The sequence below is a fragment of the Sesamum indicum genome, linkage group LG7, assembly GCF_026168435.1.
Source record: "Sesamum indicum cultivar Baizhima isolate 11 linkage group LG7, ASM2616843v1, whole genome shotgun sequence".
NCBI lineage: Eukaryota > Viridiplantae > Streptophyta > Magnoliopsida > Lamiales > Pedaliaceae > Sesamum > Sesamum indicum.
The window spans coordinates 15643442-15668265 of NC_142663.1; the positions used below are offsets into that span (position 1 = coordinate 15643442).

At 35.0% G+C, this 24824-nt stretch overlaps 3 protein-coding genes across 4 annotated transcripts; 2 read left to right on the forward strand and 1 right to left on the reverse strand.

Moving 5' to 3' along the window:
* Window positions 1-3449: 3449 nt before the first annotated feature.
* On the forward strand, window positions 3450-14941 carry LOC105167125 (delta-1-pyrroline-5-carboxylate synthase). 2 transcript variants are annotated; one of them, XM_088882507.1, is made up of 21 exons: window positions 3452-3660; window positions 5632-5722; window positions 6411-6482; window positions 6579-6682; window positions 7505-7607; window positions 7778-7939; window positions 8395-8672; window positions 10604-10754; window positions 10835-10999; window positions 11107-11184; window positions 11732-11821; window positions 12363-12449; window positions 12562-12648; window positions 12750-12846; window positions 12961-13064; window positions 13159-13234; window positions 13654-13804; window positions 13926-13994; window positions 14196-14262; window positions 14342-14412; window positions 14590-14941. In XM_088882507.1, the coding sequence occupies exons 1-21, from the start codon at window positions 3638-3640 to the stop codon at window positions 14669-14671; spliced, it is 2208 nt and encodes a 735-aa protein (XP_088738633.1). In that variant the 5' UTR covers window positions 3452-3637; the 3' UTR covers window positions 14672-14941. The 2 variants fall into 2 exon arrangements, with proteins under 2 accessions (XP_011085010.1, XP_088738633.1); XM_011086708.3 differs by lacking the exon at window positions 5632-5722 and having other exon boundaries at window positions 3450-3660.
* Window positions 14942-15696: 755 nt separating this feature from the next.
* On the reverse strand, window positions 15697-17830 carry LOC105167126 (Mitochondrial glycoprotein family protein). Its single transcript, XM_011086709.3, has 3 exons — window positions 17470-17830; window positions 16203-16552; window positions 15697-16101 (listed from the first exon to the last, which is right to left on the reverse strand). Exons 1-3 carry the CDS (start codon window positions 17734-17736, stop codon window positions 15942-15944), a joined length of 777 nt encoding a protein of 258 aa, XP_011085011.1. The 5' UTR covers window positions 17737-17830; the 3' UTR covers window positions 15697-15941.
* An 833-nt stretch (window positions 17831-18663) lies between these two features.
* Window positions 18664-22337, forward strand: LOC105167127 (CASP-like protein 5B1). Its single transcript, XM_011086710.3, has 3 exons — window positions 18664-19219; window positions 20348-20480; window positions 21691-22337. The coding sequence occupies exons 1-3, from the start codon at window positions 19086-19088 to the stop codon at window positions 21889-21891; spliced, it is 468 nt and encodes a 155-aa protein (XP_011085012.1). The 5' UTR covers window positions 18664-19085; the 3' UTR covers window positions 21892-22337.
* Window positions 22338-24824: the final 2487 nt, after the last annotated feature.

Genomic DNA, 24824 nt, shown 5'->3' on the forward strand with positions numbered 1-24824 from the left:
ATAAAAGTATAATAATTATAATTGAAATTTGATCGTATACATCTTTTTAAAATAAAAAAAGAAGGGAAAAAGAGCTTAAAATATCTATTATTCCAAGCACATATTAACGCCTTGATCTAAAATGATTTATGACTAGCATTTCTCTATTTGGTAACTTTGAAGAAGCTTGAAATGACCAAAATAATAGAATAAGATTGGACATCAGAAATAAAATTCTCCTGAATAATCAAAATTAGGTCAATTTTTTGTGCTTGGAGTGAAAGTGTTGGTCCTTTAAGAACAAAAAGGCATATCCCTCAAATTAAAATCGAGATCTAAACAAATAATGGAGGTGGAGAGCTGTAACTTTGATTTCCTCCTTGACCAAGAACAAGACGAAAATCACTTTTGTAGTCAGAAAAGAAAATATCGTTGAAATAAGTTTTCGATAGTATGTATTTTATTATCTTGAAATAAATGGATATATTTAAGTTTCCCATCAACTTTAAATTCTATTTGTGCTTTTTATTTGCCAAATATGAGAGTTGGACTTTCTTTTTTATGTTTTGATCCAATCTTGCTTTCAAGTAACTTTACAAGCTTTTACCCATCTGAATCCGCAATAATGGGAGTGTTTGCAAGAGGTGTTGTTTTTGGAGAATTGATAGTTAGTATTTGAAAAAAAAAAGTGAAAATTTAATAGACAGAGTATAATTTTAACCCCATATGTTAAGATGTAAATAAGGATGGAAAGATAATCAGAAAATCATGTTTGATTTATTTTCAATTAAAACAAATATTTCTTACTTCCGGTTTAAAAATACTTTTTTTTCGTCTTTCAAAAATTGAAGTTATTTTATTATTTTTTTTAAGTAGGAGTGATGAAATATTATTAATTGAAATAATATACCACGCATAAGACGGGATTCAAAAGGTCATGGGACCTCAACTTCGACAACTAAGTTAGACTTTATTAACAAAAATTAAAGTTGCTTAAAAGCTAAAAAATAATTTTCTAAAACAGATGCAAATACATCCTAAAAATAATTGAATCCCATATAGAAATTCTAAAGTGACTTGCATGGGTCCATTATAAAAGGGAGGTTACACAATGTGGCAAACTAACATTCAAAATTTCCAAAATTTTGAATTTAAATTACATAAAATGTGTGATTTCATTTTTTCTACAAAAAAGTAGATGATTTTGAAATTTATCAACAAGTTGTGTCGAACATCAAGAAATTGAAATTTTGGATTGGAATTAGAAACACGAGCATCAGAAACTGTACATATTCGTAATTTACAACAATTTGATTTTATGATCTTCACAATTTCTAATAAATAATAGTTTTTCAAATGGAAAAATCATATAAATTTCAAAATGTGATGACAATTTAATTTTTCTAGTTTTTTTTTAAATAATAACTTGATTATATTATTATTTACACAATCTTCTGAAAAATACTAAGTTTAATACTTGACAATCAAAGTAACCACACGGCAATTAAAATCGTCAAAAACTTCCTAAGGCTGAAGGTGCAAAGTAGGAAGACGTCAACCAAATATAGAGATGCCGTTAGTCACTTTCGCCCCATCCCGCCTTTGTTTAAAAAACGCGTGACCCGTTTCTCTCACCCGACCCGCCACGTTAGTTCCATGACCCCAAACTATCCACGTGGCACTTCATGATTGCTTATCTTAATTCGGAAATAGAAAGCTCTTATCTATATGGCAATCAAAATATTCCCAAATAATTACGATAATAAAACAACAACATAGGTTTCACTCATAATAAATTTGTTAATTATATTGTTATGCAATGTATGATACATAATTTTTTCGAAAAAATCAGACACCAAATAACACGATGTTAATACAATATAGATTCGTTTACAACATGTTTCTTGACCCGATTGCTAATACATCGCATCAAGATGCATTTTTTTTTTGAATTTATATTTTCTATTGATATTTAATTGAATTTTATAGTTATCTTCAATTTATATACTATGATTTAATATAATACTTTTATGTTAATTGATTAAATGTTTTGTTCTAATTTTTAATACCTATAACACAAAAATAATGGCTAAATTGCATAAAACTCTCCCGTATTTTGAAAATTCAGTTAAAAGCTCCCTTATATTTTAAAAATAAGCAAAATACCCACTTTGTTTTTCTAAACATAACTTACTTGCCCTCTCCGTTAAGATCACGTAACGACGTTAATCTTTTTATTAAATAATTGTTTTGCCCTTGCTATTATATTTTATCTTTTTATTTTAATAATCGTTAGAATAAAAGCCGTTAGATCTAGTTTATTCATCTCAACTGTTAGATTTATAAAAAATTACTGGTCTAGATTCAATCAATTTTAAATATATATTACAGATATATATATAAATTTATTATTTTAAAAAAAATAATAAAATTAAACCCCCTTCTTCCCCATGCTCAGTCCCACCCTCCACAACCCCCCTTCCCCCATCGCTCACCCCAACAAACCCCCTCCCCCGGCTACACCCATCAGCATCTCAGAGGGGGGCGACGATGACCAATCTGGGAGATCGTGGTGGCGATCGCCACCGTTGTTGTCCATTATTTTTTTTAATTTTAAATTTTAAGTTAATTTTTGAAAGATTTTCTAAACTTAAAAAATAATTCAAAAAAATATAAAAATTCATTTTAAATTTACATTAAATAATAATTTAATTTATTTAATAATATATAATTATTATAAATAATTAACATTGTATATAATCTTTTTGTGATATTTTATTGAACTTTTAATTTAAATTTGTATATAATCTTTTTGTGATATTTTATTGAACTTTTAATTTAAATTAAAAATATTAAAATTGTTTATATATTTTTTGTATTTTAATTTCAATAAATTTATTAAGTTTAAAATTATTTAAAGAATAAAAAAGAAAATCATAAAAAAGAATTTAATAAAAAAATAAATAAATGTGTTTGATTTTATAAGTCAACAAGGGTATATTATTCATTTTCAATTTGGAAGGGAGTCAAAACCTGTCAAAAATCAATCCATTGAGGACTTGTGAATTACACCTCCCGTTATTATCTAACAGAAGGATTTTGAAATCACAAGAGCCTTTTGATTTATTTTTAAAATAATGAAGATTTTTAGTTAATTTGAGAAAACACAAGAGGGTGAAATAACAATTTGACAAAAAATAATTCGATATAGAGGTAATTAATTATAAAATTATAAAAAATGCTGATTAAAAGTTTCAATATAACAATCAAAATTGTTAGTTTCTTTAAATATGTTATTAATTTGTTAATAAGAAATTAATGAATGCAATATGATTTATTAATTGGCATTCATTATGGCAAATAAAAATGAACATAGACATAAACTGAAAAACTACATTTATTATTATATAACAATAATGATAATAATTCCATTTATAATATGGTTAATTACACTGTAGATAGCCGTCATGGGCAAAACCCTATAAATACGAAGGCTGTCATTGACGTGTCTCAATGAGTTGAGCTTCCCACAAACTCTCAAGTCTCATTTCGTACATTGTCATTCAACTTGTATTCTGCGGACAGGACAGCCAGAGAAGTTCAGTTCTTTGCAGATTGGAAATGGAGGCTACGGATTCAACTCGTGCATTTGTGAAAGATGTTAAGCGTGTCGTCATCAAGGTCGTTGAGTTCATACTTTGTTTAATTTATTGTATTCGATGAATTTTTGTGATGTAAATTGGGCTTTTATTCGTTTCATTTGATTATAGTGTGTTGATTCATTGGAGTTGTTGGGTTTTATGAATTTGCAATAGTTGAGGGCGCTCTCATTGATGAACTGTGCAATGTTGAAAAATGATTTCTATCGCAATTACATTTTCAGTTCATTCACTGTTTGGTAGAATCTTTGGAATATTTGCATCCTCCTCCTTGAGGTTTGGCCGTTTGGTATCACGTCTCCCGTAGTTTGTGTTTTTGGCAAAAACCTCTGGTCCATTACATTTTGCTCAAAGATTACTATATCATTTTATTGTAATTCCGGAACATCCCTAACCTTAGTCTTTTTTTTTCTTTGTTTAAAAAAACCCTCAACAACCTAAACTGAATTTCAAGATTTAAATGCAATTTATTATTATTATTAAATAAAGGATTAAATATATCTAGATCCCCTTTAAGATAGTGTAATTACATTTTACTCAATCAAATTTGAAAATTATAACTAAATCTTATGGAAATGGTGAATTTTTCATTTTTCCCTTAATCAAAATTTATCATGTTTATATAGTTGAAGGGATATCCTTAAGTCTTTTTTCTTTTTTTCCAATACTTTGAACTAGAGCTTTGAAGATTTGATTAGAATAACTTTTATACTTTTAAGACAGATGAGTAGAATGCACGTATTCTAGGATTTATTTTTTTCATTATGATCGTGTTCTTCAAATGTGCTTACAATTAACCTGTATATTTTTGGTAGTGTATTTTAACTAATTTATTATGTAATTTAGTTGTGTAATGCTAAATGGTGTTTGCCTAAGGTTTTTACTATTCTAAGAGAGAGTCTATAATATTGTCAATAATAGGCTGTATTATGATGTTTTGTAATGGTGATGGATATATATATAACATTAATAATTTTAAAAATATATCTTCATAAAGTAAGAATAATTTATATTGTTTTTCTTTTCATTTCTTTCTTTCTTCTTCTACTTTTTTTTTTTTTTTTAATGTAGGGATGAATTGAGACAATTAATTAATTAGCTCCTATCATGATTACTATATTAAGTACATTACTTGAGTGATCTTTTGTAAGTCAGCATGGTGTTAAAATCACTAGTAGATTGTTGCTAATAACTTGTAAAGCATTTTAGGGTTTGCCGTCATTTTAGAATCATCACCATCAATTATTTTTCTGCATTTCTTTTGTAAATATCTCTTATTATATTTCAATTACACAATATTAAAAGAAGTGTTTGGACAAGACATTTTTTTTTGTGAAATATTACAAAATGGTCGTAGCCTTACTTTATACATAAAAACATAAAAGATAAACCCCAAAAAAGAAGAAAATGGCTATCTTTTTCATTTTTCATTGCTAACTAGATATATATTAAATTCATACTCCTATAAGTTTGAAAACGTTGCCAAGTATATTTTGTCAGTGAAATATAAGGCCATTAAGTGAGAGAAACAAATTTGAAAGTTCATTTAAATTGCTTGTTGAGATGAGTGTTTTCGTCTAAAATCCTAATAGAGAAATGTGATAAGAAAAGGTGAAACTTTGAAGATGGCCCAAGTGTAATCTTCAAAGCTCGGGAGGATAAAGTATTATTAAGCTATACTAAAAGGGGTCTTGTTGTAATTAACCCTTAGAAAATGAAAAGAAAATGCTCAAATTATAAAATTCTAACATGTTGAACAATAGAGAGATTGTAGAAATTATTGTTCTTCTTCTTTTCTTTTCTTTTTTAATACACATATTATATTATATTATATATCTCTTACGATGTTCAAGATAACTTAAGTTTAAAATATGGTCTTACTTAATCCTTTAAAATAATAATACCAATTGGATATTATGCATTTCTCATTTATAAAAGTGGAGGTACTGGTGTTTTGGTCTTTTAATAAAATTACGTTAGAATCTTTGAATAGTTACAAGGGGGATGCCTCTGTCAAAAAATCAAATCAGAGGGAAGGTGGTGTCAAGGGGCCAACCCGGATCTTTGGTGATACATCCAACAGGGTAAGTTTGCTACGGTCAGTGCAAACACTAAGATGCATCTGCAGCCTATTGGAAAATCTAGTTGGCTTGTAGTGCACATAGAGATTGATCAAATGGTTCTACAACACATTTTTTTACAATGCTCAAGACTATTGGCATAGTAGCAGGAACAACTTTGCTTAGAAATTTGAGTATATTATATTCAAATTTTATGTGATTGATCATATTCATGGTTGCTTTGAACTCTATCTTCAAAGCTTGTTTTAGATAAGTTGTGGTGAAAGAATTTGATGTCATTTTGTATATTAGAATTTTTACTTTAAACTTGTTCAGTTTTATGTAAATGCTCTTTGGTACATGCAAATATTAGTTACTCATTGATACTTCTATCCAATCTTCAGTTGAATGCTAACCAATTTTAGGAAGTATGCAATCAGGGATCCTTGAGTTGAAGGATTTTCAAGAGCTAAATAAATTGATGATGTGATTAACTATTGAAGCAGTAGGTTTGTGACAAGGGAATGCGTTACGTTAAAATAAATCAGCTGCTTTCTATTTAAAATATTTTCCTTTATATTTGTGTTGGTTTAAAAATCGTGGGATTATGAACTTTTATCGTGGCATGAATACAAAGAATTTCTCATGCAGTCAACTTTCTTTTTGCTCATTTAGTTTGGCCTGTTATTTTGCTTCATCTTTGTAAATCAAGGTTGGAACTGCTGTTGTCACTCGAGCTGATGGGAGGTTAGCTCTTGGAAGATTAGGGGCGCTTTGTGAGCAGGTTACTTTAAGGATTATACCCTATATTTTCAATGTATTGTTAATATATCCACAAACATCTTTAATGCTTACACTGATGACAACTACTGAAATGCAGATTCATGAGCTGAATTACCAGGGATATGAGGTTATTTTAGTGACATCAGGTGCTGTTGGTGTTGGCCGTCAACGACTGAGATACAGAAAATTGATCAACAGCAGGTTTTTGCATTCCCCTGCTGTCTTGGATTTAGTTTTGCCGAGATTTGAGGAAAATTATGGAATCTTTGCCTCTATATTCCCGAATTAACATTTGTCTTAATATGTTATTTTATACTGAATGAACTGCTATCAAGATAGATGGGATCATGGGACCTTTTGGATACTCATATGGACTCTGTAGAGGTTACTCCCAATTTAAGTTCATAACGAATACCAGGCATTGTAGCATTTAGCTCCATGGAGTTTCTAAGGCCCACCCAAACCGTGTAGATAGCAGAATATCATATTCATTTTCGTTTATCAATGAACAATTTCAAGAAAAAATTTACTCAAGTTTGTAGCAAGAAAAGGCCATTTTTTTGTACGTATATATAACCCTTCACTTTAACATATAATATTCCTCTAGTTTTGCAAATACTAATACAATTTTAAATGGTACTCAGAGTAAAGTCCATATGGCTAGCTTTCGTTTATAGCTGAGCCATGCGAAGGGATCACATGTTCACATGTAATTAAATATCTAAACTATTAAATTCATTAAGGATAGAATAACTAAATTTAACTAGTAATGAAATATTATTATGAAACCTAATTACTTGTATTCTTTTAACTGGACAATTGTTAAAGTTTTACCAACTTAACAGGAATTAGCAGAAGAATTGGTGAAATGTCTAGTTGACTTTGAAGCTAAATTTTACGCTACCTAGTTTGTGATTTCCCAAAAAAGGCATTGTCATGAAAGCACTTTGAAACTCCAGTGCATAATGCTTAACTTTTCTTCCATTTATCATTAATATTTTTTGTTGCCTTTGGACTTTGCAGCTTTGCTGACCTCCAAAAACCTCAGGTGGAACTGGATGGAAAAGCTTGTGCTGCTGTTGGACAAAATGGACTTATGGCTCTGTATGATACTTTGTTCAGCCAGGTGAAAATCATAATTTATGGCCTTATTCCGATTTGAGACTACTTATCTCTCTTTTAACTAGAGGAGTGCTATTTGCTTCTCCTCGTGGTATTTTTATATCTTGTTCTGATGATTATACTATTCTATGCACATGTATGTTAATCTTGCTGATTTTCCTTTTTCTTGTGCAGTTGGATGTGACATCTGCACAACTTCTAGTTACTGACAATGATTTCAGAGATCCAGCTTTTAGAAAACAGCTGAATGAGACTGTTATGTCTTTGTTGTCTTTGAAAGTTGTTCCTATATTTAACGAAAACGATGCAGTGAGTACCAGGAAAGCTCCTTATGAGGTAAGTGTTTTTATGTATTCTCTCCCTGGATTTGTTGCTTTCACAAGATGTTCAGTTTAGTGGCTGCTTGAAACAGTTTTTGTAGAAGTGTTGTCTGTAGTGTTGTTTTGCCCTTGCACAGCATATAGTTATGATGTTTCGCACAACTTGGCCACTTTCAAGTCTATGCTTCCCTGCTCCCTGTCTGTCTGTCTGAGTATGTTTGTTTGTGGTGAACTTTATGTAGAAGTGTTAAATGATCTTTCCGCTTCTCTTTGTTTCAAGGTGGGGCATATCTTTTTTGTTGTTGAGTTCCACCGCACTGGGTGGAGGGGGTGGTTTTGGTGTATGACCTAATTTTCATCTTATTCCAGCTTGTAAACTGTCACTAGTCTGTTACTGATACCTTTGATTGTGATATCCTGATTAAACAGAAGCACATTCTCATCCAACACTATTATTTTGCCTTTTTGTAGGACTCTTCTGGAATATTTTGGGACAATGACAGTTTAGCAGCTCTACTAGCACTGGAGCTAAAAGCTGACCTTCTTGTTCTATTGAGTGATGTAGATGGTCTTTATAGTGGCCCACCAAGCGATCCACATTCTGAACTAATTCATACATACATCAAGGAAAGACACGAGGGACTGATAACTTTCGGTGACAAGTCAAGAGTGGGAAGAGGCGGTATGACTGCCAAAGTAAAAGCTGCGGTTTATGCTGCTTATGCTGGCATCCCTGTTGTTATCACCAGGTAAACTGCAATTTTTAAAGAAAATGTCGAATTAATCGATCAAACTTGCTTCTTGAATCATAAATGTAAAAGTGCAATCCTGATTAATGTGTTGATGCATCAATTCATGCTTCTTTCAAATCAACAAAATATTTTTGGGTATATTACAACGAGCTCCCATGGGGTTTGACATAATTACGAATATCCCTTGTTATTTGAAAAATTACAAATACACCCCCTATTTGATGAAATTACGTAATCCTTGGGAGGATGTTTGAAGTTGTCATTGCTCTTGTTGTATTTTTTTTTTGGAAAGCAATTCAAAAATTTGTAAAACAGTTGGACAGGGTGATGGTAATTTTTTAAAAACTGTAAAAATTTACGCACTTGGTCCCAAAAAAAAAATAGAAAATTTAAGAAATAAGTAAAATTATAATTTATAGTCCACAAGGACATTTTAGACGCCTCACTACAAAAGATGGATAAAAACCTAACAGAAACTAACGGATTGTGCTAGTGCTTAGACGACGTTAAAATTAGGGAGGGTGTATTTGTAGTTATGCAAAACCTAAGTGGAACTCATTGTAAGAAACTTCTTGGAACTGAAGAACTTGTGGTATGTAATATGATTGAAAGCTATGTAATATGATTAAGAGATTGAGGACAACAAGAAGCGGAAGAAATTCACCATGACAGCATTAAAGAAGGTGATATGGACTGTCCTGATCTTGCATTACCCGAGATAAAATTTTACTGGGAGGAACTTAGAAAATATCAGTTCTGTTGTGATAAGATGCATTCCTGCCAGGGGAGTGCTAGACCATCTCCAAAGCTAGATCACAGATTTGCACGTCTTTCAAACACTTAACATCCGCACGAATTTCAAGGTGGTTCTGTAAACGTGAAAAGATTAACTTCAAAGCATCACAAGATGGTAATAGAAATCAATTCACTCTGTGCAAGCAATATACATGTGACAATAAAGATTCATTAATTCCTAGCCCCAGCTGCAACATGCCAAAGGAGGACACTAAATTTTGATTGCCCTTTAACTATTATTTCCTGTAAGTAGTTTATTCTGATAATAGTAAGTTTGATAGTTCATTCTGAAACTAATAAATTTAATCTATTTTATCGGGAAGGTCTACAGTTTGACGGAATATTCTATCATAAGACATTCCAGCTAAGAAAAGGTGCAACACCAATAACTCCATTATTGTAAAATGGCTCTCTTGAGTTCCATGTGGTGCCTATTAAGCGGGGAACTACGACAGAGGTTTCAGTAACAGAACTATAGGAATAAGAGAAAAACACCATGAAAGGAAGAGCGAGATTTAATCCCCTAGGATTTTGGAGATAGGGGTGCGCAAATCTGAAGAATTTGCTGTTTTCCACTAAACCTTCTTTTTCCTTTTATCTTTCCAATGGAATGGCAATCCCCAAAAAAAGGTTTGCAAATAAGCTTTTGTGAGGTAAGATTACCGTGTTACATTAAAAAAGCATGAGTTATCAAGAAAGTTTTAAATGACACTATGCACATATCAAAACATTCATATCTCTGAATTGTCTTCAATACAAATGATAGCTTTTGGAAGTGTAAGGTTGCCCTTGCTATATGCTGCAGAAAAGAAGATATGCATTCCATGTATATATTCCGAGCTTTTGGAAGTGTTGAAAATCTTCTGTTATGCCATTCAGCTCATGATTTATATTAATGTGGTGTTTGAATATACGAGCATTTCATTCTTAACCTGAGTTTTGGTATTTCCATGGTTATTTTTTAACCTTATCCCAGGAGCAAGCATCTTGTTCATTTGATGGATCACAAATGACTCATCTAATGTTATCTGTTTGCTTTTGCATATTGTGACTAGGTTATGTTTCTTCTGCTTCATCTTTAATGGATTTTACCTCACTCTCTCCCCCTCACCCCACCCCCATTGTGGTTGAAGTGGTTTTGCTGTTGACAACATTCTAAAAGTCCTAAACGGTAAGCGTATCGGAACACTGTTTCATCGTGATGCTAATAAGTGGGTCCCACAAGGGGAAGTTGGTGCACGTGAAATGGCAATAGCAGCCAGAGAAAGTTCAAGACGGCTGCAGGTAGGCAATATTGAATGGGAACTCTTTTGTTATATTTGCTGAAAAAGAACCAAATGCAACTGACGAGTTTTGCCTTGCAGGCTCTATCATCACATGATAGGAGTAAAATTTTGCTTGATGTAGCCGATGCTTTGGAAGCGAATGAGAAGCTGATAATTGCAGAAAATGAAGCTGATGTTGCCGACGCACAGCAAGCTGGATATGAAAAATCTTTGGTATCCAGGCTGGCCTTGAAGCCTGGTAAGGTAAGACACTGCTATGGAAGAATGTGTTGTCTTTCCAAGAGAAAATTTGGCACAGATTAAAGGACCATAAGCTCCTTTCTCTCTCTAAAAGTTTATATTTGTTACAGATTTCAAGTCTCTCAAATGCTATTCGCGTGCTTGCAAACATGGAGGAGCCTGTTGGTCGCGTTTTAAAGAGAACAGAGGTAAGAAATCACAGTATAAGGATCTTTCCTTGGTTACAAGTCTTTTCATGTGAATTACAGCTTATGTGAATAAGGAGTTGATGGTAGGAAAGAAAAACCTATTTCAAAATTGAGGGACTTATTATGTGATCCCCCTTGCAGATACACCAGTTAAACATTGGGTTTTCCTAGATAATTGATTAAGGACTAATTTTAAGCTGTGTGCACCTTGTTCTAAATGTTTCAGTCAAAAAGCTTGCAACAGAGTTTCTGTTAATTCGTGGGGACTCTTGCTCGAGTTGAAGTGCCTTAATATAGGATCAAGCACAACTATCCCCTGTATTGAGGCTCACACTCCATATGAGGAAGCTCAAGTACAAATGTGAAAAAGTTTACTTCCATCTTAGTATTTTCAAACATAACTTGAGACCCCATGGGAGCTCAAGCTTGAAACCTTGTCCAATCATTATTAAAGCATACAATGCATGATATTTATATATATCTGATTTGAATATTTTAGAAATAAGTCATGTTAAGGTCGGTGATATTTTGAAAATTTTTACTGCAGCTTTCAGAAGGACTTGTGTTGGAGAAGACATCTTCTCCCTTGGGTGTTCTTTTGATCATTTTTGAGTCTCGGCCTGATGCACTAGTTCAGGTAAACTATATCAACGACTTTGTTAGGGGTGACTTCTGCATATAGATTGAATTGGGTTTTGGGGAATAAACAGTACTGTCGTTAAAGAAATCTGTTCAACTTCTGTGAATATCAGCTTATGGTTCTAAACAGTGGAAACTTATTCTTCTTTTATTTTTTCTTCTCCTTTCTATCTATTAACGTTCGCTTGAGGTACTTTCTTCAACCCATTTCTTGAGCAATCTCTCTCTCTCTCTCTCTCTCTCTCTCTCTCTCTCTCACTGTCACTGTCATTCTCATTCTCACTCACTCTCACTCATGCTTTCTTTACTCATATTTAAAGACCTAAAATATCCCCCTTTTTTTTTTCCATTTCTCATATTCCTTTCAACAATATTGAAGTGCCTTTCTAAGTTCCATTGTTTAGCCAGAGGCTGTATTTGATCTGCATAATGTTACCCTCTGAATATTACATGCTAGTGGCTGTATCTGATACAAGGTATTGACAAATCATTTTTGTGATCATTCTTATGATTTCATAGTCTGCCTTTGATTTTGACAGATAGCTTCATTAGCTATACGCAGTGGAAATGGACTTCTGTTAAAAGGGGGAAAGGAAGCTAGACGGTCCAATGCAATCCTTCATAAGGTTTAATCAATTGAAAAATATAGTTTCTTTGTTCTTCTTACCTAATATTGTTGTCCTAGCATAGCATATCAGATTTGCTCTGTTTTTTAAGCTTACCACTTCTCGTTGTTAGGTAATTACTTCAGCCATCCCGAAAAGTGTTGGAGAACGACTTATTGGGCTGGTGACTTCCAGAGAGGAGATCCCTGAATTGCTCAAGGTGGGTTGAATTAAGATTGTATTTCACCATGCAAAATTTAGTTTAATGATGATAAACCCATATGAATGAATTGAAACTGAGATTTTATGTTTGTGCCAAAGTTGGATGACGTTATTGATCTTGTGATCCCAAGAGGCAGCAACAAACTTGTTAGTCAAATTAAGACTTCAACAAAGATTCCTGTTCTGGGCCATGCTGGTAAGATATATTTTTTACTTTAGATGGCTATGAATAAATTGCATCTGTTCTATTGTTGATCTAGTAATCAACCCAGATACTTGAGATTTAAAAGCTGTGTTCTTTTCTTCCCAGATGGAATCTGTCATGTTTATGTAGATAAGTCCGCTAATAGGGATATGGCAAAGCAGATTGTTCTGGATGCAAAAACAGATTATCCTGCTGCCTGCAATGCTATGGTATGTTCAATTTCATGGAATAACTTTTTATCCTCAAACAATTTCAGTATATATGATAGACCCCTAAAATTGTTTGCTCTGTTTTATTCTCAAGGAAACGCTGCTTGTTCACAAGGACTTGCTGCAGGATGGCATCCTCAACGAACTTATTGTGGAACTTCAAATCAAAGGTTGGGTGTCTTTAGGAATCCCCTCCCGTCATCCTAAGAACCCCCTATTTATCGTTAGGCAATATGATTGAGTCAGTCTGAGTGTTTTTTGTCTCCTAATATATGATATATCTGCACTGACAGGTCATTTGAGAAATAACATTAAGTCGCACTTGTAACTTTGGTCCATCTTCCCATTCTTCTTTGTTGTATCATTTCTGCATCCTATTTGCATGAGTAATCACCTGGTGATACATAATTTTTCAAACAGTGTTGCCGTGTTGGTCGACATATTATATATGAAGAATATATGACTCTTGGGCATTGCTTTGACTAAATATCAAGCATCCAAATAAAAAATGGATCTTTAAGCCATTATATAGGCCATTAAAAGAATCCTAACTTTGCAATACTGCTATAATGGTATGCTTACATTTTAGGTGTCGAAATATTTGGTGGACCTCGAGCGAGCTCTTTACTGAATATTCCAGAGGCTCGTTCATTGCACCATGAATATAGTTCTCTTGCTTGCACTATTGAAATTGTTGATGATGTAAATGCTGCCATTGATCATATACATCAGAACGGAAGGTATGTTTTTCTTTGTCTTTGCAGTTGATGGTCATTCTTCATTATGTGTATAAATCTTGGCGCCATTCTTGCTATTATAAGATTCATCCCCATAAAACAATACATTCTCTCTTAACTGCAGTGCTCATACAGATTGCATTGTGACCGAGGATCATGAAGTTGCGGAACTCTTTTTACGTCAAACTGACAGGTGTTTTGTCTTTTGGTGATATTAGTGGTCTGCCTTATGACATTGCACAATTGGGTTTGTAACAATATCTAAAAGATGATTAACTTTGTTACATTGCAATTTGCAAAATGGGATTTGAAACAAAAACTGAAAAACCAACTAATCTACCACTAAGATTTTACCCGCCTTAATGACTTAACATCAAGTGTTTGACATATTCAGTGCTGCTGTGTTTCACAATGCAAGTACAAGATTCAGTGATGGCTTCCGTTTCGGATTAGGTGCAGAGGTATGGTAGAAAGCATTGTCTGATGAGTTTCAGTTTTTGGCAACTCAGTCTTATTTTAATGCATTTGTTCGCTGAGTAGGTTGGCATTAGTACAAGTCGCATTCATGCCCGTGGTCCTGTAGGTGTTGAAGGATTGCTTACGACCAGATGGTACATCTCTGAAAAGATCTTTTTTCTAAACTGATCTAACAATTATCTTTCTTCCACATACTTTTCTAGTACAACTCTTAAAATATATGTTGAGATAAATGCTTCTCTTACAATATGACGACTACCTCGTAAGTCTTTGCTTAAACCTAAACTTTGACGCATCCCAAAATGATGCAGGATTGCAAGAGGAAGTGGACAAGTGGTAAATGGCGATAAAGGCATAGTGTACACCCATAAAGACATGAGTCTGCAGGCCTGACAGCAAGCAATCAAGTATTCAACATCTGTATTGATCATCTGGTATACCAAATTTAGTGTTAGGGATAGATGATCTAAAATATAATGAATAGAAGAAAACGGTGTCTACCTGGTCCGACTCCCTCATAATGTATTATTGTTGTAATATTTAACTTTTTGCTAGCAAAAGTACGTCAACATCTCAAATTTTGTGGGAGTAAGAACTTGCAGGATGAATAATGTATGCATAAATAAGTTGGGTGCAGGTATCCATTTGAATATATGGCATCAATCGGGGAGATGTATGTGCTCATGCAAAACTTCGTGGACCAGATTCTTGGACGATGGGATTTCAATTGAAACTCCAATGATCTTGTGATTATGATATTGGTTAAATTGACTTAATATCGAGCCCAAAGAATAGAAAGTCTAAATCTGCTCTATCTGTCAATGCTTAGTCTTGATCAAAAGTATGAGTCAGTCGACTTGTGGAGGATCTTCGAGAGTATTGAGTCGGTTGACTTGTGGAGGAGCTTCAAGTAGACGAGAGTTTATTGTTGATCTATTAATTGATTTCTTCACATGAAGCTAGAAAAGCATGTGAATCTTGTGAGGAATAATCGATCGTACCAATTTTTGGGTTGATGTGGGTTGCTTCATTCGTTTCAAAAATGCAGTTTTGCGCTATGCCTGCCTTTAGGAGTCTGAGTTCATTGCTCCCCTCTAGTTTCTAGTATAGTGCAATAAGCTTTATGCCCAGCCCAGTGCCCACCTGGAAACATGAAATACAGGAGTGAACAATTGAATCTGCGCAGTGCCATTTCCCTATCCGCTACAGTGACCACCCATATTGATTCTTGCTTGTGAGCTTACAATAAGTTGTCTGCTTCCCCCACTCAAATTTCTTTCGTATCACATCAACCATTCAAATAATTATAAAAGTTAACTGGGAGAATACGGAGACAAAAGATTGATATGGATGAAGTTTTATGCTACACTACACGATAAAATGAAATGAAGTTAGCAGAAGCGTTCAACAGCTCCTAATTTGAAAATAAAGCTTTAACCATCGATGATGGATTATTGCAATTTTCTACTCACCATGCAATCAACATTACAAAGACATTAGTAACATGACGGCACTTCTGGCTCATCAAAGTTCAAAATTTTAATGGTTTCATGATTTATCAATAGCTAATCTAAATTATACTAGTGCAGAATCAGATGGAGCAGATCATGTATTCGTCGTCCCGGTCATAAAAAAATCCCACCAAACTACCAATCTCTGACGCTCACGCCTGAACAAACTTCTGGAGGTTCTTCAACCATGTTATGTATTCTCTGCTGTCTTTGTCAACCATGTACCCATGCAAAAAATTCGTTGTACTTGGCTTGATTCCTCTTAACTCCAAATACTTGTGAAAAGCCTTCTGCAGATTCTCATCCAGATCCCTGGGATATATGAGGGACACAGAAAACAGAGGATTAATCAGCAAACATCCAACAATCAGAAAAAAAAGTATCTAGAGGCGCTATATTAAATAAAAACGTACGCAAAATCAGGTCCTTCATATGCTATTTGATCTTCTGAGTTGTCGGTTTCCTTGACAGCCAAGCTATCAATGGCAACCTCATCAGGATAAGCAGTACAACCAAACTCTAGATAGGGTCCACTCTTCTTGGAGACTCTAACAACCAGGGGAATACTAGATTGGTTGCCCCTTTCCTCCTGTTCATCATCATCATCATCATCATCATGGTCATTCTCCTCACCAGTAATGAGGTCAGGCATGTGAACTTCAACAGTTATGGTTTCACCTTGATATTCCCTGGTTAGTGTTATAGTCTGCTGTCCAGGATGATCTTCAATTTTAAAGGGGAAGCCCTGTGGGACTTCCTCCGCCTATATACAAATAATGGAAAGAAAACAATATAGTTTGTAACATTAAGCCACAAATTTGACAAAACACAAACAAGTTTTTTGTTATCAAATACATCTGAAAATACAGACCGCCATGCATAGCTCATCAAAGTTCAGTCGTTTCGATGAAGCCAAAACTCAACTTTCAGAGACTTAATGTCAAGAGAAAAGGTTACGCGCTTTGGTGAAATAGCCTTCTTTTAAGTTCAGGGCACCTTAGTGAGAGACTTTATTATGTGAATAGCTTTTTATACTTAAGTCGTTTCTTGGTAACCTTATACTCTATCTCCATCAGCCCAGCATTTCACCAATTCTGTCTTTAAAACTTGAAGGAACACAAAACATAAAAACTATAGCTAAGTAATTCCCATCTGGTCAGGACTTCTTCAGAGCAAGAATACCGGCATAAGAATATTTTCCGTTACCAATAATAGATTTCCTAGAACTGAAAATAATGTAGAGACCCTTCAATGTGATAAAACTAGTGAATAAAGCAACGAAATTCTAAAGATACCCGCCAGCCAATACGAAATTGAATTCCCCAATGGATTTCCCACATGATCACTAGAAATCTGGATACTTGCACGCAATTCAACTTTAAATCCTCCTATCCAATTAATCCCTCCAGGAAAACGTTATCTTAACACCAATAAGCGTTAAAAAGATCCTGAATAAACGCGAAGATATGTTCGAAAATAAATCTTGTACACACCCGAGAACCCAATTTGCTTGGGGGCTGGGGGGGTTGAGCTTATTCTAGAAAAAGTTCCATTTTGAAAAATAATAAATAGAAAACCCGTTTCGCCAAGAATAACTGAAAATCTAACTAGATTTCCTTGTCACTTGCACAAGGACCACAACCATAATACTTGACAATGTAAACAAAAAATTAAAAGAACCTCTTCCTCATCCTGAGACTCCACGGCACACTGAATCTCAGACTTGATGACTCGGAGGAGTGCCTCATCGGAACTTGGGCTGGTGGAGTAGTGGTGAAAAAACAACGGCAAAGACCTCTGCAGGACATTTCGTGTGGGGGAGCTGATGGAGGCGAAAAGGGCAGAGCTTTGATGGTTCTGTAGGTACCTTTGACTTCCGGCGGCAACCCGCATGGCCAAAGGCACAACTCTCGAAGCCGCTCTACGAAAGGCGTTGTTTAAAGCCATTTTTGGTGTTTGCAAGAGAGAAGAAGCGAGAGGGTTTGGTGAACCAGAGGAGAGGGGTTTAGGGTTTTAGGAGTTGGGCAATGGGTTTTTGTTGGGTAACATTGTCATTTTATATCATGCCGGTTTGAAAAATAAAATTTAGTAATTCGTAGCAGTAAACCATGTTTCCGCCTCCTACTCTATTATTATATTTTGGTTGAAATTTTATGATTAAATTTGAGATCACAAATTTAAATCATGACTAGTTATTACATTTGATATGAGTTACACTTTATTTTTCAATTTTATTGTAATAAAAATTATTGATCTAGTCAAAGTATTAGTTCATTATAACAAGTAGAAAAATTCAAAAATTTATATCCTATTATATCAATAATCAAATTTGTAAGATAGAATTGATGTTTAGAGATAATATATAACAACTTTGAATTTTTTAGAGGCAATATAGTTTTTGTATTTTTAGGACTTGTTTACTAAAGTCCATTGAGTTGGTTATGATAAAATTTTTGAGGTGGGGATATTGGTCGTTCCACCTATTTAAATGAAATTCTTATTTTGATGGTTCGTGTTTGTTCTATATTTAATAATTTTTGCACCTATTGTATTTTTGTATTTATATCTTAAATGCAATCTCCAAACATCAAAATACATTATCATATTATAGTATTTGATTTCACACTAATGAAGATAGTGAAAATGAACACCAACAAAGTACATAGTCGATGACTATTGACTTCATACGGATATCATAAAACATTTTGCTTTTATTCTTTTTCAAGAAAAATATTTATTTTTATGCTAGTAGATGGAAATGGCATCTTGTGCATTTACTGCAAAGCCCAGTACTGCGCACTACCTTGCCAAAAATTCTGCTAACAAATAAAATATTCCTCTTTATATTTCTTGGTAGTTGGTAAACTTTGGAAAAAATTTGCTGATGACCGTTTTAATGGTAACGACATATGACTCGGGAAATCTGAGTTAGATCAAAATCAACATCTGTTTCTCCCATGTTCACATACACAAATATGTATACTATTCGTGAAGCAGAAAAGTTTTTGAATGATTTGTCCCCTTATTCTACAGTCAGCAAAAGTGGAGACGTCGTTCTTGCTTTAATTCTACAGTCAACAAAAGAAAAGGGATCCATTCATTCCATCTGATGGGAATGTTTTGACAATCTAAGAGCATCTCACTGCCCCATCTTTCTTGGGAGGACAACCCATCTCATAAAGATTCATTCTTTACAAGAATTTAATGTACATATACATATATATGTAGAGAGAGAGAGGGAGAGAGAGAGAGAGAGAGAGAGAGAGAGAGAGAGAGAGAGAGAGAGAGAGAGAGAGATGATGAAGGAGTTGTTTGGGAGTCCAGGGAGAAAGAGTGGGCTGATATTAAGAATTGGACAGTGTGTTTTTGCATCTGCTTCAATTGGGGTTATGACCTCTGCTTCTGGCTTTTCTACCGCTACTGCCTTTTGGTAATTATTTGAGCTGTCCTTTTATCTTGGTATAATTCGCTTTTATTCTGCTTGAAAAATTACTGAATGTGAGAATTGGGGATCGAAGGCTATTGTGTTTCTGAGTTTCTGATCTTACTAGTCATATTTGGTTGGGGTACTAGCTTGGTCCCCAGACGCATTGATCAATATCTATAAACGGAGTAAAATAGAGAAGTTCCAGAAGAATAGAATATGGAAACTTGCTGTTATTGGTAAATAATTCTACACTGATTTTTTTTTAGAGGTTGGTAAATAATTCTACACTGAATACACACACGAATATAGTATAATTCTCCATGTATTTAGCATACAACATGGTCTGTCCATGCTTAAAATACTGTCCAGTCTACAATTTCAGTGCAAGTAGGATCAATCAACAACTTTAGACACCAAAAAAGTACTGTGGAGTAAGGATTGTGATTAATTCTAATGCATATCAAGTGATCGCTAAAATTCGGTGACGACTAGATTTTGTTCATTTTGTCTCTTCTCTATTCCTATACAGTTTGGTAGGTTGGGTTTGGAGAGGGATGAGGGGGATTAGAGGAGACGGGAATTCATGTGAAATAGAATAGTTAACTTGCAGTTGATTGTCCTCGCACTGGAGCTCTTGTTATAGTAAAAGGATGGACTAGTTTGTCTTCATCCAATCTCGGTGTTGACTCTTCCCTAACCTCATTTTAAAAGGTTCCCTTCAATAAGATTGATTTTGTATTGGTGTTAGTTATTTAGTAAATTGCACGCTAATCATTAGGCATCTTGTGGGAATTAAGCTAAAAAATTTAATCTTTTGAGCTGGTTGTTTTTAGCTCTCTACTGAGTGATATATTATCTCTGATCCATTGATTTTAGGTGTTGACAAGATATGTAACAGGGCAAACAAAAGAAAGTTTGTCTGGAAAGGGTTGGGACTTGGGAATTCTACTTTGCTAGTGTTTACGTGATGATTTTTTTCTTTTACTGTGAGTTAGTGTCAACTGCTGCTGATTCGAAAATCAATTATCTTTCTCTCTTAATTGACAAGGTTTGTTTCACCTCTGAGAATGTTAATACTCGTGTGGCTTGGATTACTTTCCTACTTACAATAGTTCAATTCTCTGTTGTCAGCTACTTAATTGCCTCAATGGGGCTTCAAGTTTTGTGGAGCTTTGGACTTGCATGCCTTGACATACATGCTTTGAGGTTCAACAAGGACCTGTACAATCACATTGTAGTTAGCCTGTTTGTCGTTGGAGATTGGGTAAGATCTCTCTTAATTCAACTTTGTTTGCTCCACTCTTCCACTCATGCTAAACATATCATATCCACAACAAGATTAAGAAAACGAGTTTTGTGTACTGGAACAAATGGCTGAAATTGGGCGGTTCGTACTTCTTGCACAACAATACCCGATGTGCGTAAGTTGAGTTTCATCTTCTTCTCCCTTCTGTATGAAGAAACACTTGAAGCTTCATTCCGTTAGCATAAATGAATGTACTTGTAGAGCAAAGAATTGGAGATGCTGTCTCTGCTTGGTTCAACTTTTGATCTCTCTCACCCAAAAAAAGAAAGAGAAAAAAAAAGTAAAGCTACAATGATTATTAGCCACTAGGCACCTAGACTTACCAATACTCCAAGATTTGATTGAAGCTTGCTCAGCTGAGGTAATAAGTACGCCAGTTGTTAAATGGGTTTAGCTTCATAACCATTGTGTTTGATTTGATATAAGGCATAGCAAGTAGCATCACTAAAGAATTCTGTGTGGCATTTTTATAGCGAAGCATGGTGGCCTAGAAAAGGTGAGGTAAAGGAACCGTAGGTATGAGATCTTAGATTGTTTGGTCGAAAGGATAGAGCTTTTCTTTTCTGTACCCCCAAAAGATGCATCTGGCTGGACGTTTAAGACAACTTGCTGAGTTGATTTTAATGGCCTTAAAATATAAATTCAAAACTGGAAATGTGAACTGAATTAATTCATAGGAGAACCAGTTACGTACATGAGTTGTATGGTTACTAGAAGAGAAACAGCCTAAAAGGTATCAGTTTTTAAAGTCTATGGTTTCTTCAGAAGATGGTACTTTGATACATGAGAGAACATTTGCTACCGTAAAGTCTTAATGGATACACCAAAACACCAAAAACTCACGGCGTTTTGGACCTGATGTTTGACATGAAAGGTTTAATTGATTTAATCAGATAATGAGAAGGTGACTGTTTACATGAAATTCTGTGGCCTAGTATTGTACTGCAGTTCAGACTGTATGCTGGAAATTTTTAGTGGAAACTATTTGGGCATCGGATATAGTTTCTTGTACCATTTCCAGACAGCATACAATTTTATCATAATTTTACCATAGTTTGAACCATCAAACGGCCAAATTTACTAGGAGATTCGTCTAATTTATCCCACTTCTTTTCTAGATAATTCTTCTAAGTTCTAACGACTTGTACTAAGATCTAAGCATCTGCAGGTTACTGCTACTCTGTCCCTGGCAGCTGCATGCTCGTCTGCTGGTGTGATGGTTCTCTTTACTAAAGATACAAATTTCTGCATCGTCAAGACAAAATTTTCATGCGGCATGTTTCAGATATCTATTGCTTTTGCCTTCATGTCGTGGTTTCTTCTCGCCATATCTTCGTATATCATGTTTTGGCTTGTCGCATCAATTTAAACAGTTTCCTAATGACACTTTTAACACACAACCACATCTTCAAACTCGCAATGTATATAGATATAGAGATTGTTCGAAGAGTTCAGCAAGGTGCAATTAATTGTTTCCACTTATATGATGCGACTTCTTGCTTACATCGACAATCCTGATGTTAGGTACCTCTGCCCTTTGTAGAGAGGATATCGATATAGATTTCAATTACAACTTCGAGGTGTTCTTGTAATTTTACAAACATAAGGTATTTGTGTAATTGTCATTCGGACTCTACTGCCTGCGACCAGTTTGATGGTTATTATCATGGGGCCATATAGAAAATCGGTTATTAAGGAGGAAGGATGCTATAAACACCCCAAGATCCTTTGTCTCTCCCGACCAATGTGGGATGGAGAATTTGTAACAGTCATCCACCGCATCAATAATGAGCATGTTTTAGCCGTTTTATGCAATTACAAGTGGATGAAGATCGTCATTTTTCCTATTATTTGATGTGCGAAAGAGAAACCAATGAAGCAGCGGACTTTTTGGCGCAAACAAATTCAGTTGATGGAAAAGGAATAGAAATTTCTTCTCCATTTCAAGCTTTCTTTTGTGCTCTATTTCCAACGAGGATGATGTACACTAATAAAAAAATATATTAAATTGTAAGGGTAAAAAAATAATTTGGTATGTAGTAGACGCATCTTAAACATATATACATCACCACACCATATAATTTCCAACACCCTATAAATACCAAAATACTAATTTTTTAATCCAGGTGACTATTCATTGGCAAGACACTTTTTCTCTTGAAAATTACACATTTTGCGGAAATTGCATTTCACCTGGTGTGCAATTGTGCCGAGGTAAAATTCCCGATTTTATCTTTTAACAAAAAAACCTCGACCACATCATTAGCGCCGTCTGTGGAAAACCGTTATCTCGACACTGAGTATGCAAACCAGGTATCGGGCGTTGGCGGAACAAGACTCGCCTCGTGAACAGTCACCATCCCAGGAGGTAACCCCTCTGACTCATGAGCAAGTACCCCTCAATGGGGAGATTCATCCTGAACATCGGCATACCTTTCTCCTCTTTTGATTATTGTACTTCGAATTTTGAGTTAGGAAGTTAGTTTTTCTTGTCGTAGTCCCGACAAACGAAACAAACTTAGACACAGAGATCCTTGAAGTTTCACGAGGACCCTAGAGGCAAAAATCGGCATTGTCATATAGATAAAAGTCGTTATTGCCCCGGGACCCCCTAAATGGAACTTTCATCGAGATCCTCGTCAATAATGTTGCACCGGAAACTTTACATCCCCTTGAAGTTGGTGAAAGACCAACTCCGAGACATGAAGTATCCTTTGAGGCAACGTCCCCTTATCAAATTCTTGAGGCAAGGTCCACTCATAAAAATGTTGGAATCGGAAAATTTTGCCCCCCCCTTCCGAAGTTGGTAAAAACCTAACTATGGAGCTTGAGCAAAAACATCCCTTGAGGCAACATCTGGCGAATACAGATTATAAGAGAACAAAACAACATAAGTGTAGTGACTACATTTATGAACATAGAATACTATCGAGTTACTTACCAAAATTTTCAACCTAATGGATGGTGAAGAAATCACCCCAAGAGGCTATGTCCTTAAAAAAAAAAAAAAAAAAACTTTGCGCCGCTTCACCCTCTCCAAAATCTTGGGGGGCTCCATTACCAAATGTAAAAATTGTTTATGGGGAATCTCATCTCCTGAAGATGACGTCGAATTTCTCAAAATAAATGGAAGAGTTTGGCGCAAAATATGAATAAATTCTGAATAACCTCTACTAATAGAAAATGAGAGCAAATATTGTTAAGAAATATTTGATGGTGTAATGGTAGGAGTTCTTATTTGCCACCCTTTTGACCTGAGTTCAAAACCCAGGGGACGCAAAAATTAGCACCTCCTCACAACACTTAAAGACTCAAGCCAAGCTTAAGGAGGGCTCTAGTTGCACCACCTGGTGCGCCACACCAGTTCTGGTGCACCCCGCCGGCTGGCAGCTCAATGCCTCGAGTTGGAACCAACGCGCCAGCTCGAGGCTTGGGTGCACCTGGTGGTTGGAGTGCGCCACCTAGAGCACCCCGCCGACTGGCTCAGCTCGAGGCCAGCAAGTGCACCAGAGGCGGTAACCTCGAGCTGGGCACGCAGTGCGCTGGTGCACCCCCCTCGAACTGGGCTCGGGGTGCACCACCTGGTGCACCCTGCAATCGAGGTGCACCCCAATTCGAGCCGACACCTAATACTGTTGGCTAAGCATTTGCACTACCATCCACACCCATGTGTTAACTCAATTCGGAGGAGTGTTTACTCTCGAACAAAATATTACACTGGGTAGGCATATTCCATTCGAGAGTGAGGGGCTGTATAATGTACATTAATAAAAAAATATATTAAATTGTAAGGGTAAAAAGTAATTTGGTATGTAATAGACACACCTTAAACATATATACCTCACCACACCATATAATTTCCAACACCCTTTCACCTGGTGTGCAATTGTGCCGAGGTAAAATTCCCGATTTTATCCTTTAACAAAAAAACCTCGACCACATGAGAGGATATATCAATAAGACAGATGAGTGCACGATTGAAGGCATGACTGATGTGATATCCATCAAATTTTGATGCAACTGTTATTATTCAATGAAAGGGAATCTGGATTGAAGGGACATTTGTGCCATTAATTTTTCTTCATTATTGTTGACAAAGGAAAGAAGAATAATTAATTAGTCAAGACTTGTATTCTATGTACAAGAAATGGAAGCCCACATCAGGATCACCTTCGGTGGTGTTGTTTGCTGCCAGGATTTTTCTACCTTACAAGGAAGATGTGTTGCTAAAAGGGTTATATTCTTTTATTTTAATGGAACTATATGAAATCCACATCTATATAAAACATAACCAAAAACTAT

Coding starts and splice junctions, on each gene's coding strand:
- LOC105167125 (XM_088882507.1), top strand. CDS start 3,638: ATGTTAAGCGTGTCGTCATCAAG. Junction 8,673..10,603: donor ATCCCTGTTGTTATCACCAG/GTAAACTGCAAT, acceptor TTGTGGTTGAAG/TGGTTTTGCTGTTGACAACA. Junction 13,235..13,653: donor TGTGGAACTTCAAATCAAAG/GTTGGGTGTCTT, acceptor CTTACATTTTAG/GTGTCGAAATATTTGGTGGA.
- LOC105167126 (XM_011086709.3), bottom strand. CDS start 17,736: ATGGCTTTAAACAACGCCTTTCGTAGAGCGGCTTCGAGAGTTGTGCCT. Junction 16,553..17,469: donor AGTCTCAGGATGAGGAAGAG/GTTCTTTTAATT, acceptor ATTTGTATATAG/GCGGAGGAAGTCCCACAGGG. Junction 16,102..16,202: donor TATGAAGGACCTGATTTTGC/GTACGTTTTTAT, acceptor CATATATCCCAG/GGATCTGGATGAGAATCTGC.
- LOC105167127 (XM_011086710.3), top strand. CDS start 19,086: ATGATGAAGGAGTTGTTTGGGAGTCCAGGGAGAAAGAGTGGGCTGATA. Junction 19,220..20,347: donor TCTACCGCTACTGCCTTTTG/GTAATTATTTGA, acceptor CTCTGTTGTCAG/CTACTTAATTGCCTCAATGG. Junction 20,481..21,690: donor TGTTTGTCGTTGGAGATTGG/GTAAGATCTCTC, acceptor AAGCATCTGCAG/GTTACTGCTACTCTGTCCCT.